Source organism: Osmerus eperlanus, chromosome 8 (assembly GCF_963692335.1).
Source record: "Osmerus eperlanus chromosome 8, fOsmEpe2.1, whole genome shotgun sequence".
NCBI classification, from domain to species: domain Eukaryota; kingdom Metazoa; phylum Chordata; class Actinopteri; order Osmeriformes; family Osmeridae; genus Osmerus; species Osmerus eperlanus.
In genome coordinates this window covers 5,961,080-5,979,791 of record NC_085025.1, presented here as the reverse complement: position 1 = coordinate 5,979,791, position 18,712 = coordinate 5,961,080, and the positions used below count along the sequence as shown (strand labels likewise).

Genomic DNA, 18,712 nt, shown 5'->3' with positions numbered 1-18,712 from the left:
GGTTTATCACTCCATCATAGGCTACAACTTCACTCTGTAAAAGTAACTCACCGGACAATTCTCGACACTTCACCTATAGCCTATAGTTAAGATGCAGCATTCAAACACAATAATGAATTAACCGAACCTCCATAATCATTTGAATGTTGTCTTATCTTTAGCAAATTTAATAACATGACATTAAGAGATTACATTTTGATATGGATGTGTCCACGCTATAAAATACCGCTAAAACGAATCAATTCTAATTCTGTCCCATTTACACTACCGCAGTTCTCTTTCATTCTTAAATTCCGCGTCTCCACTAGCACTTCTGGTACTGTCCGCCTCATCCAATGGCAAGTCTCGGTATTTTCAACTCTCCGCACTTGTCAGGCTCCGATTCACTATTACGCTACATTTTCTCAGAGTAAAACATTTCAATTGAACTGATCTGACCACCATCGGCACTGAGATACATTCGATTTAATGTTATTGTATTTATGGTATCTTGATGAAGCCCTACTGCCTGGTGCAATGCAGGTCCGACGTAGCCAATAATTGCCTGCAATACATAGAGTATAATATTGCGGCTCTGTTGTAACCAATCAGACGCGCTGTCACAGAACAGCATAGCAAATTCTCCAGTGTCAACGAGGAAACCTTTTTATGCACTGGAAATATCCATCCGCCAAAAGTAGTTCCGCGCATGTGGTGATTCTTGAGGCCTACTTTTCCTATAGCCTGTGCTGTCAGGTTTGATATGTGCAAAATGCAGACACGGAAGAGATATTCAGTGGGTTGAAGTGTGTTGTATAAACTTTAACTCGATGTAGGCCTATTATAGGACTTGGGCTCAATTGGGTTGTAAAATATAGACAAAAAATGTGTCATTAGATCCATTAGAGAAATGGATCGAGAAGGTTTCACTGGTGTGTCCTCCGCCTGGCAAAAAAAGCAACATTGCAGTAGCCATGCCATAGAAGTATTAGCATCTTATATTGAAACTCGTGAACCTTCTTACAGTTTTGTATGTATTGTACATAACGCCATTCAATATACAGACATAACACTTTTGACCAGATTGTGGCGCAGTCTGACATGGCGTAGGTAGGCTATATCTATCGGGAAAGTAATCTGTATAACCGTTCTATAGTAGGCTCGTCCACCGCTGCTGGGTCTGTGGGTGACGTGTCTCCGCCTTTTTAGGGAGGGAACTCCGGCCAAATATCTGCAGCATAGAATAAGGAAGTGAGTGATCAGTGCTAGTGTGGCGGAGGGATACAGAGCTAACCCCATTCTAACCACGGCGAATATACACACCTCTATCTTGCTGATAGAACTCCATCTAAGGAACGAGAGCATTCGTAGTCTGCTTCTTAGATAGGCTAATCAGCTCAGACTCGTCAAACATGGTATGTATTTTAATTACATCGTTTTACCAGATTATTTGAATTTCACCGTTTGGACAAAAAAGAAAAGTGTCGAAAGTGTTATTTGAACGTCATTCAATGCTGCATTTTACATCGGGGTTTCATCAGGGGTTTGAACTGGGACGATTATAAAGCTGGTTATTGTGTTTTTATTTAGTATATACTTGTTGCCAAGAGTAAGCATTGTAGTTGGACTATGCACTGGGATAATTAAATTGTATTCACCGTTTGTTTATCTAGGGCGATGCAACTGTCAAAATGGAGTGGGATTCCGTGATAAGTGCGCAATTCTGAAGGCATAGGTTAGTCGGGTCCGTGGCTATATCGGGCCATGTAGCTGGCTCTTGGGTGCCATGGTGCAGATTGAATTAAACATTGAACCGGATTAATAGAATCTGTATAAATGACAAGCAATGCTCTACGAGCTCAGTTTGTTTATGCAGTTTAGGGCTATCAAGTAAACCAGGAGAATCGTTGTTCCTGCGAATTAGTGTAGCCAAGACCAGCCTTACTACCCTGTAATTTATATAGGGTAATGCGGTTTTATTATGTTGTTTGTCCCTTAAAGAATGCATGTCATCGGCCATAATTAAAAATGTATTTTAGGGAAAATTCGAGTTCAATCAAGTATCCTAACCACGAAGAAAATATACTCATTGTATTGTCAGTGTTCCGCAACGGAAATCGCCCATCGACTTCTAACTGGGAATGTGGCAAATTTAAACTGTAGCCGATATACCATTGGGCCAGATTAGACTGCGAAATGGTTCTACTGTTTCTCGTTGACTGTACTGAGCTATCTCGACATATGCTTACTTTTGAATTTGCTTGTCTTGTACAAATTTAAATCGTATGCAAATGCTGTGCTTATTTTTCTGAGCTCACTTCGCTGAGCGCTCTGACCCTATATAAGCTTCAAGTGTTGAGTTCTGGTCATAACTAAATCCTTTAAAATTGACAATATTTAAACAGAGCAATGCATCACTTTGATATATGAGTTCAAATATTGGATGATTGTTTGCCAAGATGATGTAACACACTTCAGACACACAATTCACAGAGAGAGGGAGGCACACACCAACACGGTCACTGACTCTTTTTCATATTCATTCATTATCAATATGAGGGGTGAGAAATCGAGCAAAATTAGGTGTGTCTATTAGGAACAGTCAGCCTGGTGTCACAAATCGATCAGAGACGCAATGGAAATCAGGATGTGAGAAGGGGCCTCCCAGCTAATGTATTGACCATCATCACTGAATGATCATCCAGGGCTCAGGAGAGTACAGACATAAGCTACATCTCATTTGTCCCCTCAGTGATCCAATATCCCATATCATGAAATCAGGCTGCATGTGGTCTCACATTGCACCCTGTTATTATGTCAACCACAAGGGGTTTGGATCTCTCCATCTCGTTCTCTTTCTTTCTACGTATCACTTCAGAAAAGTTTAATCCACAAGCCTTAACCTTTGTACGCTTGACTACTGCCCACTATTGAGATGGAAGTATTTACTAAGTAGGCCTAGTGTACTAAGGCCTATCCTATTTCAGGTCCAGATTTGTTTGCGGGCCCATGTTTAGTAACTTGGAGGACATCTGATCCAGTGCATTGAATCATTTATGATTTTGGCAGCCAGCTCTTCTCCTGGGCAAGGTAAACTGCTATCACAAGTGGAGCCTTCAGTCCGCTCTAAAGCCCGTATAGTAGCCTGTAGGGTGGAGCTACTGGTTCCACCCCCACCATCTAGAAAGAAAGTGTTCAGCATTATCATTAAGCTTTTTTTTCTTTCCCTTGTGTGTTTGTGTGTGTGTGTGTGTGTGTGTGTACACAGAAGCAAGTGTATGTGACATATGTAAATCCTAGCCAATGTTTACAGTTGATCTCTCCACACTGACAGAGGACTAGTTGCTTTGCAAATTTTTATGAGGTGGCTCATAGATGCTTAGCTGCTGTGCAGAGCCATGGCCCCAGTAAACTGGTTTTCTGCTCCATGGGAGGGATGGACAGACGAGTGGTTGACCGGCTTCTTGGCAACTCTGTAAAGGCTCATGCCAGGATCCTCCCTCCTACCCCTCTTCAATCTGTCTGTCCTCAGAGAGCTAGTGCTGGGACAACACTGTCTCCATAGGACAACATGAATCAGGGGGAGTTTCCTGTGTGTTTTATACTCCTGAGTGTTATGGCTTGTCCTCGCGGTTAGATCCTGTGTAGAATCAGTTATCCGCTGACCGCCCATGGTCCTCAGACCCGGCCCACGGTGGACCACCTCCCCACTCAGGCTGCGCTGTGCAGGCAAGGGTGATGGATTCAAGATGAACTTTATTGTCCCACAAAATGGAAGTACTGGCTTGGGATTTCACCCCATGCTGCAGCCATGAAAGACAAAACATTCCACACTCAAAAGTGAATCAGAACATCCAGCAATGTTCCTAAGAGAGGTTGTAGGTCTCCCAAAGGGTGGCCCTGAGGGGCCGAACTGGAACAGGACAGACTGGGGTGTTGGTGTCTTCCCGGAGCTAAGCTCCAGTGCTGGGGGGGGAGGGAAGATGGGCAGGGCTGGTAGTAGACCTGGTCATGCAGCTGGACCGCGAGGACCGGGTCTCTTCCAGAGGTTTGGCTCCACTGTGTCACTGAACTCAATGCCCAGGAGAGAGAGAGAGAAGGAGGGGGGGGAGATTGGGGGTGATACAGGGAGAGAACAGAGGCCTGGGAGGGGGAGAGGGATGGGGGTGAGAGAAGGAGAGAGCAGAGTCCTGAGAGGGGGAAAGGGAGGGGGAGGGGTGAGAGAGGGAGGGGGAAATGTGAGCGGAAGATAATTCATAGCAATATGCAGTCGCATTACCCCCACTCCTCCATAGTAAAATAATTTTATTTCGCTAATCTCCCAGATGGAGAGAGGAACCGAGGGAGGCAGAGATGGCAAGGGAGAAACAAAAACCCAAATGCTATTGTGCAGAGTTTGACTGAATCATGTCAGCTAATCATATTACGATTGTTGAAGTTATCCTTTGCAGTCTGAAGTCATGTCGTTACTGGAATCAATATATCCTCAGTCATGAAATGTGTTTTGTCTTGGACTTCTGATGAGCTCTACAGAACTAAACCACGCGAGCGAAGATCCACGGTCAGACTTGCCTTTCCTGATGAGCTGAGGAACGGGAACCAGAAATCGCATCATTAGCAATAGGCTACCTTAGAATGGCACGTTTTCTATGGCTCTCCCAGAGAGCTGCCTGTGTGATGTTCAGATGTGGCAGGATCCAGGCGGTCTGTCTCCGTCAAAGCCCACTTCCCCCTAACACGCGTGTTGTAGGACTGCAGTGGGGCAGAACTGTGTACTTTGACCAATTCACAAGAAACATGGCAATGGAAGTATTGGCATCTAGAGTAAAGTGTGTGTGTGTGTGTGTGTGTGATTCTCTTGTTCTCTTTCCCCCCTCAACCACACAACAAACCCAACATTGTGCGTGTGTGTTCCTGTTTTCCTGCCATCCGGATGACGTCAGGGGTTTGTTGCCGTAATACTGATAACACATGTACAAGGTGTTCAAGGCCCGAGGTGTGTGCCCGAGGGAGTGGCTGGTGTTAACCCTTGTGTTATCTTCGGGTCATTCTGACCCATCAGTCATTGTGACCCACCGTCGTATTGCGACAGATTTACCGCATACAAAGACAAAGTGAAGCATTTTCTTTTAACCGTTGGGCTGTCTCAGACCCCCCACATTGCGAAGGTTAAAAGAAAATTATTTTAATTTGTTTTTGTATTGGGTAAAATTGGGTAAACACAACGATGGTTCGTTATGAACATGTGGGTCTTGTGACCCGAAGGCAGCACGAGGGTAACACAGGGTATTAGTGTTTTAAATCTCTGCTGCCCATGCATGTTTGAAATCAGAGGCCCCGTCTTTGCAAGACTTCATCCCTGTGTGGGTCCTGGCTAGATCCCTCTGCTATGACTCATAATATCCATTAACCACCGGGGGGGGGGGAGGGTGTTACCAGGGTTGGGTGGAGTCCCTGTTCTCCCCTTGATTCCCCTGGCCTGTTTGTTTGTCTTTTTCTTTTTTACTTGTTACACCCATTCTACATCCCACAGGGTGGAGACGGGCTCTGACATGTTTTTGTGTCGGGTCAAACTGTTTCAGTGCAAAACAAGCACATCGTAGAGAGACAGGGTTTGTCATAGGACTGTGGAGGGCCCAACGCACAGTCATCACTTGTTTAGTTAGACCCTGGGGGGAGAGAGGGAGGGGTGGGGGAAGGAGTGAGGGATATGGTGGCTGGGGAGAGGGATGGGGGAAGGGGAGGGATGTGGCAGATGGAGGGATGGGGGAAGGGGAGGGATGTGGCAGAGGCAGGCAGGAATGGGGAAGAGGAGGGAGGGATAGATGGGCGGGCAGGGGAAAGGAGGATGAAGGAAGGGCACTGACAATGACTAAGGAGATTGGTATTTAGATTAACAATTGAGTAACTTCCTCCTCCCTGTTTCTTCTCCCCAGGCCGACCAGCTAACAGAGGAGCAGATTGCAGGTAAAAACAGCACTCACTCTACAACCCCTGCCTCACAAGCCCCTCCAGGCACCCCACAACCCCTGCCTCACAAGCCCCTCCAGGCACCCCACAACCCCTGCCTCACAAGCCCCTCCAGGCACCCCACAACCCCTGCCTCACAAGCCCCTCCAGGCACCCCACAACCCCTGCCTCACAAGCCCCTCCAGGCACCCCACAACCCCTGCCTCACAAGACCCTCCAGGCACCCCACAACCCCTGCCTCACAAGACCCTCCAGGCACCCTACCCCACCACCCCAGCATAGCACAGGAAATCTGGTTACCATCTACTTCACTAACTCCATGTTACTGAGAGGGAATTAAATGAAGAACCCTAGCTGAATAAAATACTGGGTCTGTGATGACTACTTTACTTTTGTTGTCTTCAGTTACATAAAACTGAAGCCCTTGGTGGTTAATTAACTCGTGCAGTGAGCGCCAATGCTATAGTATACTTCAAACATCTAGCCCTCAGTGTTTCCTCCTGGTCTCTCTGTATCTGGCGCTGAAGACTCTTCACCACTGAGAGCCAATGTGGATATTGAATGAGTTGGTAATGAATGTTACTTTCAGGGTCTAAACTTCTATCTTGGTTTCTTCTTCGGGTTGTTTTATATTTTTGGATGAAGATGTCATGATGCAGAACGTTCTGGAGTTATGTCACTCCTCCAAAGGCGTTCCACTCCATCGTACAAGGTTCTCAAGTGGTGGATTTGGACCGTGGGGCTGCTTTTTGACTTTCTATCTCCTTCCTTCCTTTCTCCTCCCTCCCTCCTTTCCTCCTCTCTCCCTCTCCAGAGTTCAAGGAGGCGTTTTCCTTATTCGACAAGGATGGCGACGGCACCATCACAACCAAGGAGCTGGGCACAGTCATGCGGTCGCTGGGTCAGAACCCCACAGAGGCAGAGCTGCAGGACATGATCAACGAGGTGGACGCCGACGGTCAGTATCCTCCTCCCTCATTAGTGGAAAGGGTGGAGTGTAAACCTGATTGGTTGGAAAGTGAGAATTGTTCCCTTGTCTGTCAGGACTGGGACATCAAGTCACTCTTGTCAGCAATCCTGATAAAAAAAGAAAATAAATGCACGTCTGGGATTTTTCTGTCTTGGTCTTAGTATCGTATTGTGTACAGTATAGCTTCATGACTGCACCGCGAGCAGCTTAGTCACTGTCAGCGATGATGGATGACATCGCGACATGGCGTGTGAAAGGACAGCAGAGTCCTCGCTTCTGCCTTCAGCACTAGTGAGAGGATCAGACTTGGTGACAGGTCGTGTCACGGTGTCAGCATCAACAGGGACACTCAGCTCAGGGGAAGGAAGGAGGGAGAGAGGGATGGAGAGAGAGGAATGGAGATATTGAGGGATGGAGGGACACACAAGTCATCTAAGAGACTTCTGCTGACTTGAAATGGGGACCAACCTACCAATGTGCGATGTTCCTGTATACTGCTGGACCACCATGCTGGCTGGATGCCTCCCGGTGTGACAGGAGAGGATCCAGGATCGGAGATGGAGTTATATTCTTCTACTTCTTTCTCCTCCTCATCCCCCACCTTTCACCTCCCCATCCCCCTATTCTCCTAGCCATCCCTTCTTTCTCTGCCCCTTTCTCCGCCTCATCCCTCTCTCGTCCCATCCTCACCTCCCCACATGTCCTCCCCTCCCCACATGTCCTCACCTCCCCACATGTCCTCACCTCCCCACATGTCCTCACCTCCCCACATGTCCTCCCCTCCCCACATGTCCTCACCTCCCCACATGTCCTCACCTCCCCACATGTCCTCACCTCCCCACATGTCCTCCCCTCCCCACATGTCCTCACCTCCCCACATGTCCTCACCTCCCCACATGTCCTCCCCTCCCCACATGTCCTCACCTCCCCACATGTCCTCCCCTCCCCACATGTCCTCACCTCCCCACATGTCCTCACCTCCCCACATGTCCTCCCCTCCCCACATGTCCTCACCTCCCCACATGTCCTCACCTCCCCACATGTCCTCCCCTCCCCACATGTCCTCACCTCCCCACATGTCCTCACCTCCCCACATGTCCTCCCCTCCACACATGTCCTCCCCCATCCGCCCTGCCCTCCTCTGCGTTGCCTCCCATGGCTGATGCAATCTAGGTCAGACGCCAGCGAAGCCAGTCATGGAAAATAAAAGTGATGACATAATCCACTCTGCTGCTGGAGCCGAAGTGTGCCACTTCACACAGTCGGTCAGTGCCCTGTGATGCTCTGCCATGCTTCAGGACAGGGCCCGGTAAAACTAGGACCTGACAGAGACCAGGTCTGTTTGGGGGAACGAACATAAGATCCACTGGTGGGTGCAGCCGAGCTGTCCACAGATGAATGGGGAGACGAGTAGAAAGGTTTTTTTTTCCCTGCGTGAGGTGAGAGGACTTTGTGACGAATGTTTCTAGAACGGTCCTTCCGATTTGCGAGTGGTGTGAAGTTGCGGCCGACCACACAGACGCAGGACTGCATCTGCCTCCTGGGGTAGACGTCAGCAGCGCGGCCTCTCGCATGTAATCGCGCCGTCACCCACTCGTTCGCTCGCTCCGTCTCCCTCGCTCCGTCTCCTTCGCTCCGTCTCCCGCGCCCACGCTCTCCCTCGCGTACATTGAGGCGGGCCCAAGATTCATCCAGCTGAGCAGATCCGATCTCACTGCTGGCCTCCTTCCCTTCTCTCCCTCTCTTTCTCCCTCCCCCTCTTCCTTTTTCTCTTTCCCTCTCCCTTTCGCTCGCTGTCCCTTTCTCCTCCTCAGTCTCTCCCTTTCTCTTGCTTTTCCCCTCCTCCTCTCGTTCTGTCTCTGTCCCTCCTTGATCTTCCTCACTCTCTCTTGCTTGTTCTCGTTCTCTGTCTCTTTCTGTCTATTCCCCTCCCTCTCCAGTAGTTCCTCAACTGATGAGTTTTCCTGTTCAGGCTGGTTACAGGGTCTCCCCAGTGGCAGCCTTGTACTCCCGGGGCTGTCTGGCCAGGCTAGATACCATGTCCTTAGACTGCTAGCCCAGGCTGTTAGATATCCTTCTCTGACCCCTAGCATAGCTCTTCCCCTCTGCCTCGCATCTCCAGCCTCTCGGTTTCCCCTTGGTGCCGTGCTACGCTGCCTTAATCCCAGGCCAAGCGATCCCATCATCCCCACGCCGAGCTAATCCCACATGGTCCCGGCTTTCCCTCTGAGATACTGACCTGCCTTCCAATCCCAACGCAGATCAATGCGCTTTATTTTTACCTAACCTTAATCACAGGGCCTCTCTCACACACTGCCGCCGCCTTCGCCGCCATCTTATCTCCTGCGTGCGTGGATCGGTTTCGGTGCGGCGAAGAGACCACCCCCCCGCGCGCGACGTGAGAAGTAGATTACAGATCACTTCCGGTCCAGGGTCTTATGATCACGACCCAGTAATCCCAGCTGGAGCATAAACCTGGTTATTGACCTCCAGGAATTCTGACCTCTGTTCATCCATGTATCCCCCTACTCACCCTCCCAGACTTGACATGGAGGCCCACACATCACCTTAGACAGGCGGTCTGGGAGGGATGAGGAGTTGGGAGGGAAGCCGGCGCAGTGTGTGACCTCTCCCTTCTCTATCTGACGGAAAGAAAGAGAGATCTGATTTATGGTGCTCTCCTCAGGGGAAGCCTGCATTATGGATGAGCGGGCAAAGATGGTGTATGCGCCGTGTACACACGCTAGCATACACATCTTTTCTGCTGTGAAAAGACCTGTTTACGTCTGTGCTCATCCTCCGAACGTGTTAGTCAAGGAGCTGCTGCCTGCTGGAAACCAGACCACCATCTCACTCACAAGCTCCTCCTTTATTACAGGAGAACTACTTTACCATTTATATTTGTTATAAAAAACTACAAAAGGTACGTCGGTTCCTCATGGTTTTTCTGTGTCCTTCACAGGCAACGGAACCATTGACTTCCCAGAGTTCCTCACCATGATGGCCAGAAAAATGAAGGACACAGACAGCGAGGAGGAGATCCGTGAAGCTTTCCGGGTATTTGACAAGGTAAAATTGATTAGTCACATTCTCTCTACTTGAATACCTGTCTATTACTACTAGTGCTAGTACTAATACTTCTTACACTAAACTGTACTACTTTACTACTTCATGGAAGTTGAGGGAAAGAAATAAGAAGCTTCATCCAACCAGTTAAATCTCATACTGCAAAACAGGTGTATGCTCTTGAGATTCGCCAAATACTTCCTGTTTTCCTGACATAATTGTCCAACTGGGATTTCCATGTGCTCCAATTCCAGGATGGCAACGGCTACATCAGCGCGGCGGAGCTGCGTCACGTGATGACGAACCTGGGGGAGAAGCTCACAGACGAGGAGGTGGACGAGATGATCAGAGAAGCAGACATTGACGGAGACGGTCAGGTCAACTACGAAGGTGAGGACGAGTTGGGGCTGCGAGCTGGGGTTAGGGTAAGGTTAATCTGGTAGACAACAGTGTTAGCACAGACACTTAAGAACCACCATTCACTCTCTTTGTCTTGTCTCTCACTCTCTTCTCTCTACCCTCCCCCTACTATACATTTTTCCACACATTTCACAAGAGACTGCGGTCATTTTCTAGAAGGCTGTTGACATAATATCAACAGTTCATAAGGCTGGAAAGTGTGCCACTTTCTAGCTCTCACTGGGCCAATAAACTGAATAAGGCATTTCTCATTTTCCTGCATTTGTTTCTCCTTCTCTCCCTCTATCTTTCTCCCAATGCAATGAAAGCTGTTACTCTCTCTTGCACCCATTCAGTCTCTTATTTTATTGATTCATTCTCCCTATCTCTCCTTCCCTCTATGTCTGTCTCTGGTTGTTGTTTGCACAGCATGGTGACTTTTTTTTAATCAGATGAGCTTAATGAGATGAACATGGAAGCCGTTTGTAAACGGGACACTAATTTGGATGTGTTCTGAACCTTGTATACTTGATTAAAAGATTAATAAACCATTTAGAAGGTGGTTTGCCCTTCTGGAATTTTGCCAGGAAAAGTGTTGTAATCCTTGTATTGTTCTCTCTCTCTTCTCAGAGTTTGTACAGATGATGACTGCAAAGTGAAGCTTGGCCACCCTGTTCCGCCCCCTCTTAGAAGAAAAAAAAAAAATAATGTTTTACTTACCTCTTGGGAAAAAAAATGTTCATTTATTCATACTGTTTCTGTATAGAAAATTATTGAATGTTGAAATAAGATATCCTTCTGTCCACAAAAAAAAAAAAAAAGATCCTTAAAAAAAAAGACAAAAGTACAAAAATATCTGCATGCGAAATGGTTAGTGATCCTGTCCCCAAAGATAATTTTAGCACCAGTACTTTAAAGAGAAAAAACGTGTATCTGCTACCTTCCAACTGAAGCAAAGCATTTGGTGAACTCCTTCCAGTTCCATTTGCTGGTGGTGAAGTTTGGGCTGGCGGCCACCCTGTCTTCTGTTCTTCATGCATGCAGCTTGAGACTGCAGCCCTTCTCCTGCCAGTCACAGCGTGCAGATTCCACTGGCCTGTCCTGTCGTTGGTTTGGTACAGTTTTTTGTATTTGGGAAAGGAACCTGGTTCTGATTCAAGATGAAAGTGGAACGGGACTTAATTGTATGCTAGTTAAGAGATATAAAAATACATAATGTACAAAAAAAGACATATATATATATATATATACATTTTCAAATGTTTGGCATGTGTTTTTTTTTGTTTTTTTTTATGTTCTTTGGACGGCCATCTACTATTTGTGTGTCCTTCCTTGAAAACAGGAAGTGCTTCAGAGTCTTACAGTGAGATTGTCTTTTTTCTTTTTTTTTTGCTGAGATGGAGTGACCTCTTTCTGGCAAAGGAGAATCACTTTCTTCATGTTATTCTTTTGCTCTGTACTTTGACTGGGACGCGAGCAGGGTGGGAGGCGTTGTGGTCTGTGTATGCAGGCTGTCAGGAGTATTTTATTTGCTGTTCCGCTGGGTTCAGTTTACATCCATTCCAAGTTGTACATGCTAATAGTCTTTTTTTTTTTTTTTTTTTTTTTTTTTCAAATAAAAAAAGACCATGAACTTTAATCATTGTGTCAAGGGTGTACTTGTATGTGTTACCGTAGCTGTGTTTTATTTTTATAAGTATAAACGGGAGGTCCAAAATCAGAGACATATATATATACATACATACATACATATATATATATATACATACATACATATATATATATATATATATATATATATATATATATATATATATATATATATGTGTGTGTGTGTTTAAATTGAATTTGTATTCAGACAGTACAAACCACATAAGCACTGAGCTGGCCACTTTTCTAAGGCAAGGTCTTCTTAGACCAGAGAACTCTTACGAGTATGAAACCATTGCTTCTCCAACTGAGACACACAGGCACACACATCTACGAATCTATGACTCGTCTTTCCAAGATCCAACGGGTTGCCAGGCAACAGGATCATGCTCTTGCTGGGATGGAGGGAGGGAGGCAAGTGGGAGTTTAAATAAACCCTAGCGATGCCATTAGGCCTCCATGATGGCTTGTCCTAGTAAGGAGAACAAGGGTGTTAGCTTTTACAGTAGCAGTCACACCAGACAGTCCAGCTGAGAGGCGGTTCGCTGTTCTGCACTGTTACCTATGAAGTCCCATCACCACATTGTTTGACCGTATTTGGCCTGGGATTTCACCATATTAGGCGTGGAGCCGAGTCGGACTGTTTCACCCTACAGGCTGGTCTCGGCCCCAATCTGACTTTGTGAATTAGTTTCAGCATTTCCCCCTTTCCTGAAGGCAGAAGCTGTGTTTTGTTAACAGACAGGATCTGCTTTCCATCAGGGCTGGATTACACCCCCTGCGTGTCGTGTACAGTACAGACCATGTGTCTTATCACAGACTGTTTACTGTCTTAGATCAGCTGTAGCTCTACAGCAGTACTGGAAATACATTTGAGAGGTTAGCAACACAAACCCAAGAGAGAGAAACAGATAAATAGCTCAATACGTAAATCGATAGATATTCACTAGATAGATAGATAGATAGATAGATGTGTAGATAGATACATACATACATACATACATACATTTATACATACATACACACACAGATACATAGATAGATAGAATAAATGAATTAAAGAACGACCCATGGGTAGTCAGGGTAAACATATCTTTGACACTGAACTGCCCGTCTCTAGAAACCAACAACCAATGAGGCGGAGTGGAACACCCCGTCAGCAAATCCCCGCATGGATCTGCATGAAGCGCTTGCGAGTGTGAGTGAGTGTGTGCTCAGCTCCCTGCAGACCTCCCCTCTGCACTGACACCTGAGATGCTGCAGGGTTAAATTAAGCACATCAATATTTCACGTGTAAATGAAGCAGCGCACAGCGAGGCGGTAAGGAGAGACGTGGCGAGCAGGGAGAGACCGGCCTATCACATATCACAGCTGCTGGAAACAACTGACACGCTGATGAGATGGCCCTGAGTGTGTGTGGTGTGTGTGTGTGTGTGTGTGTGGCAACAAAGAGCTGTGTTTGTTGGTGGAGAGTGTCCTGCTGTATGTGTGGCAACAAAGAGCTGTGTTTGTTGGTGGAGAGTGTCCTGCTGTATTAACGAGTCATCATGTAGACATTACGAGGTTAACTGAGTCAGGAGCAGCATCTGTTCTGGGAGGCTTCCAGGACTTTCTACAGCAACACACACACACACAAATACATGTGCACAACCATGCACACACGTATACACACACAGACACATACACCTTAGCTAAAACGCTCTTGAAGAAGATAAAGGTTGAATAAAATGCATACACACAGAGACACAGGTCGAACTAGACGTCATCTATGCTGTTTCCATCCCCTCTCACACAGCACCACTGACTGTTTCACGATGTACATATTTTTTTGTGTCGATGCATTTACTGGGTCATGGAGGACGGTACAGGAAGCACTTCTTAATTGTCCAAGCTCCAAAACTTTCATTAAGCTTCCCTCACTTCATCATCATTAACCTACATTAATTATAGAGTGCTGGCACAGTCACCATCATGATTAGATTTGGGCTGTGGTTTGCTGGATGCTGGAGGCCCTGGTGTCCATTCTGGCAGTGTGGTGTTAATGAAGAGCATGCAGGGAGGATAGAGCACTGCAGGGTGATGACACAACCCTACCCACTGCAGCCTGGCCCCCAGCCCCTCCCAGCCCCCCACCCCTCCTTCCAGCCCCCAGCCCCTCCCAGCCCCCCACCCCTCATTCCAGCCCCCAGCCCCTCCCAGCCCCCCCCCACCCCTCCTCCCATTCCCATTCCTCTCTTTCATTTTCTTGCTTCATCCTTCTGGTGCTTCGCTCTCTCTCTCTCTCTCTCTCTCTCTCTCTCTCTCTCTCTCTCTCTCTCTCTCTCTCTCTCTCTCTCTCTCTCTCTCTCTCTCTCTCTCTCTCTCTCTCTCTCTCTCTCTCTCTCTCTCTCTCTCTCTCTCTCTCTGGGGTGAGATACTGCAAGACAAAGTCATGATCAGGAGTTCCCTCAGTCGCCAGGGCATACAGTACCTCTCTCTCTCTCTCTCTATCTCTCCCTCCCTCTCTTTCTTACTCATTCTATCCATCTTGTTCTCTCTCTCTCTCTCGCTCTGTCTTTCCCCCTGCCCGCCTGCTCTGTTTGTCTTGCAGTGCATTTTCATTTTTATGAGCAACAATCACTCATCCGTTCTTATTTCATGCTTTTTTATTACTATTCCTTTTTTTTCTCCACCGGCGAGTGTCTACGTGGCAGGGTTTCTCCTAATGAATCTGCTCTCCCCTCCATCCACCTACGAGAACACAGAACCATCCATCTCTGACCCGAAACATCCCAACGCTGTCACGACAACAGAGCCTCTGAACTCATGCAATATTCACAAGCGATGATATAAGATCTCTGTTAATGAAAAAATCAGCCAGCAAAACAAACAACCTCTAGTAATGGCCGGGGAGAGAGAGCGCTCTATCAGCTGGGTGAGCACCCTGAGCACACATCCATCTGGAGTGAGACCCACCAACGCTGACATCAGGTGCAGGTCCATCTCAGTGGTAGAGCATTGGACTGCATATTAAGAGATTTACACACCTCCTCCAGCTCCACTGTGGGGCTCACCTGCACCTAGAGGCCCATAGTCTCTTCACAAGGGGTGACTTGTCACACCACCAAGACTTACTTCACAAACTCATGCTGTACTGGGTCCCACAGCAGTTACTGCAAACAACAACACAATGCCAAGGGAGACGACACAGCTGCCACGTCCATTGTGTGTGTGTGTTTGTGAGAGAGTGTGTATGTGTGTGAGCGAGTGTGGTCACACGCATGCACGAGCACACCAACATGTACTCACACACAGTGCAAACATAGTGCGACCGCACACACACACACACACACGGAGGGGGATGACTTAGTGGCAGTGGATTGCGTCAGCGTCAGCAGCTCTTTAGAGGGATAAACCTCCAGGAGGGAGGGAGAGAGAGAGGTGGAGAGAGAAAGGAAGAGAGAGAAAAAGAGCGGAGAGAGGGAGGGAGTGAGTGCTGAGTTGGGATCCTCCTGCCAGGGATTTCCTCTCAGTGATGTGTTTCCTCCTTTGCAGCATAATCTTTCCTGGGTTCCACATAGGCCAGACCAGATCGCTCTGGCTCTCCAGCTCTTGCAGGCTGGTCAGCCAAGGACGGGAAGAGACCTTGCAGAGAGAGGGTGGGGGGGGGGGTGGGGGTGTAAGGGGACTTGATGCATGCAGGAGGAGAGGGGGTAAGGGGCTCGGTCTTGCAGCAGCAATGCAGAGGTAATAAGATCCAAATACAAACTTAATGCAGTAGCAGCAATGCAGACGTGATAAAGAAGAAGCCAAGGCAGTAACATCTCCTGAAGGTCAGACTACAAAGTCCCCACCAGCAAAAAGAGACACAAAACATCAATGCATTACATTTTTGATTATGAAAAATGTATCTACTGGTGAATATGTAACCTGTCTCTATTCCTGCAGACAGGACAGGATGGTGGTTTTCTCAGTCCTTCTTCTGAAGCGTTATTCACAGCCGTGGTACTCAGTGACTGGAGAGGAGAACACCACCACAACTCAACACCTAGATAAAGGAGCCATTACTATGGTTACGAATGTCTCTGTTATCTTGAAACGGTAAAAGGGAAACACAAGCACTTGTGCATCGTACTCTCCGAATCGAGCAAACACAAATATCCTCACTGTTGTTGGATTTCTGAGCAGAGCTGACCAGGGGAAAAGAGTCTGGGAACCATCCCTAAAAAAGTTCACGTCATCTTCTGATTGAAGTATTCTATAAAACCTGAGACCAAACAGCCTGCGCTTCCCCCAACAGCTGTCGGGAACAATTCAATTACAACCCAACGGTCTGTCACGGTCTTGTTTATTCCTGAACTTTAATATGCCCACCCCCCATGCCAGTATTTATGCATGCTCTGACAGCTGAGTGCCAAGGCAATTCACAGAGTCAGTGTTTTCTCACTGCGACAGACCGGGTCACAATTTCTGCTGTGGGAAAGTGCTGTCAGGGGCAGTGAGAGCCATGGCAGAGGGGACAGCAGGCGAGCGCTTCTCTGGACTTCAGTATATTGTCTGTGAAAGGTGCTGACAGACAGTGGTGTTGAAAGGGCAGCACATTCATTCCCAGGGACGGGACCGGACAGGTCAGACACCAGTGAGGAGCTGTCAGCAGGAGACAAAAGCCTCACTCTTCACAGAAAGTGCTGGAGCACAAAGGTCATGCAGAGACAGCACAAAGAGAGGAGGCGCTCCATCCTGTTTTGTGGTCGTATTCAGGAGAGACAGATGAGAGGCCCTATTTTAACGATCTGAAAGGCAAGTATCAAACGCGATACGCAAGTAACTTTGGGGGCGGGACTCCGGCGCTGTTGCTATTATACCGGCGGGATAAATGACTCTTGCGCCCGACGCAAATCTAAAATGGGTTGGTCTTGAGTATCATCATCAGCGTCATCTCACATTCCCTTTAAGACCAGGCATGCTTGTTCCATGGAGGATTGCTATTATAATGGCGGATTTGCCAGGCGCACGCCAAGAGTGGTTCACAGCGGAGGAGACCGACGTTCTCGTCAGGGCCGTAAAAGATAGAGAAGTGACATTGTTTGGGGATGGGAGAAGAAACCCAGCCAAATTAGCTTCGGTTAAACAGGCGTGGGAGGAAATTGCCACAATTGTTACAAATCAAGTTCACATACATCGAGATTTCTCATGAAAATATTTTTAATAATTGATATGAAAGGAATATATAACACAACCATACAATAAATCAAAACAATGTAACACTTCGCAGGAAGAAGACCGTGGCCTCGCCAGCAGTGCGCACGGTCCAAGCATGTGCCCTTAAAATAGCATCTGAATAACGCGTCACTGACTTTAGACTACGTTTTTTCTCCCGAGGTGTCTAACTATTGATGTCATTCATGAGCGTGTGTAATTACAATCTGGCTTCTGTGTGTGTGTGTGTGTGTGTGTGTGTGTGTGTGTGTGTGTGAGTGTGTGTGTGTGTGTGAGTGTGAGTGTGTGTGTGTGTGTGTGTGTGTGTGTGTGTGTGTGTGTGTGTGTGTGTGTGTGTGAAAGGTGCTGATGAGCAGGGTCAGCTCTGAGGACTGATCACAGGTAGGCAGAGCTGACAGGCCTCAGCCTTCACACCTCAGTCATCAGAAAACACACGTCTTGGAAGTGAAGTGCATCAGGGACGTCCACCTCACCCACCATGTCCCTCCCGTCCTCCAGCAGCCAGGCCGGAGCCATGCAGGGAGGGTTTGGTGATTTAGCGTTCTTTACTCTCTAATTACAGCTTCCTCTAATGAGGGGGAATCTCTCATTAGTCACAAACGCCAGCCCGGAACTTAATCGACGCCCTCGCGCTCCCTGAAAACACGAATCAAAGGGTGAACATCTAACAAGCCCGAGGTCTGAAGCAGAGCCGGCTTCTTCAAGCTTCACCGTCATTGTGTTCCACCACTTCTTCTCTGTTTCCTGTTTCCATCTCTCAGAACATCAGAGGATCTGTGGTCTACTGCCCCCAAACCAGCCAGTCTACGAGCCACTCATCCAGCCAGTCAGTCTTGGGTTTCAGCTGGAGTGCTCTCGTCAGATCAACCGGACCCAATCGACCCAATCGACTCCCGGCCCCAGGTAATGAACAGATGGTGAGGCGGGGCGGGGCGGGGCGGGGCGGGGCGCGGTGGGACGTGGCGAGGCGGGACGAGGCTAAGGTGGTACGAGGCAGCCATTGAGGTAATATCCGTATAGGGCCGTCTGCGTGGTAATGAGACACTGGATCCTAAATGATAACACAGTGTTTCTGGTTGGTGCACACACACACAGAGACAGACAGATACCAGAGCCTAAATGATAACACAGTGTTTATGAGCTGCCATGTGAGAAGACTCATCAATAATGCAGCTGGGATGGCTGATTGGCTACAGGGACTTGGTCAGAGATCAGCGTTGGGGTGAGGAGATGGAGGGAGAGAGAGGGAGAGAGAGAGGGATGGAGGGATGGAGGGAGGAAGGGAAAGAGAAACAGTGCCAATAGCCATCCATTTACTATAGGAATTTGCACTAGTGACCACCCTCACAGTACATATATAGAATATTCTAGTATACAGACATCCATAATGTATGGGTAGACTAGGCCCATCCCCCTATAATGGGGGTTACTGGCATAGACATCTCACTACGTTAACAACAGTCTCTCTAGGAAAACAGG

The 18,712-nt window shown here is 47.7% G+C and overlaps 1 protein-coding gene and 1 long non-coding RNA gene across 3 annotated transcripts in view; one reads left to right on the top strand and one right to left on the bottom strand.

Moving 5' to 3' along the window:
* The window catches only part of LOC134025040 (uncharacterized), an 89,951-nt gene that overhangs the window by 69,205 nt on the left and 2,034 nt on the right, over nt 1–18,712 (bottom strand). The gene's annotated exons all lie outside the window — the stretch shown is intronic.
* LOC134024508 (calmodulin-1) lies at nt 1,231–12,023 on the top strand. Of its 2 annotated transcripts, XM_062466974.1 has the most exons (6): nt 1,235–1,394; nt 5,916–5,946; nt 6,764–6,907; nt 9,882–9,988; nt 10,240–10,375; nt 11,015–12,023. In XM_062466974.1, the coding sequence occupies exons 1-6, from the start codon at nt 1,392–1,394 to the stop codon at nt 11,041–11,043; spliced, it is 450 nt and encodes a 149-aa protein (XP_062322958.1). In that variant the 5' UTR covers nt 1,235–1,391; the 3' UTR covers nt 11,044–12,023. The 2 variants fall into 2 exon arrangements, with proteins under 2 accessions (XP_062322957.1, XP_062322958.1); XM_062466973.1 differs by lacking the exon at nt 11,015–12,023 and having other exon boundaries at nt 1,231–1,394; nt 10,240–10,443.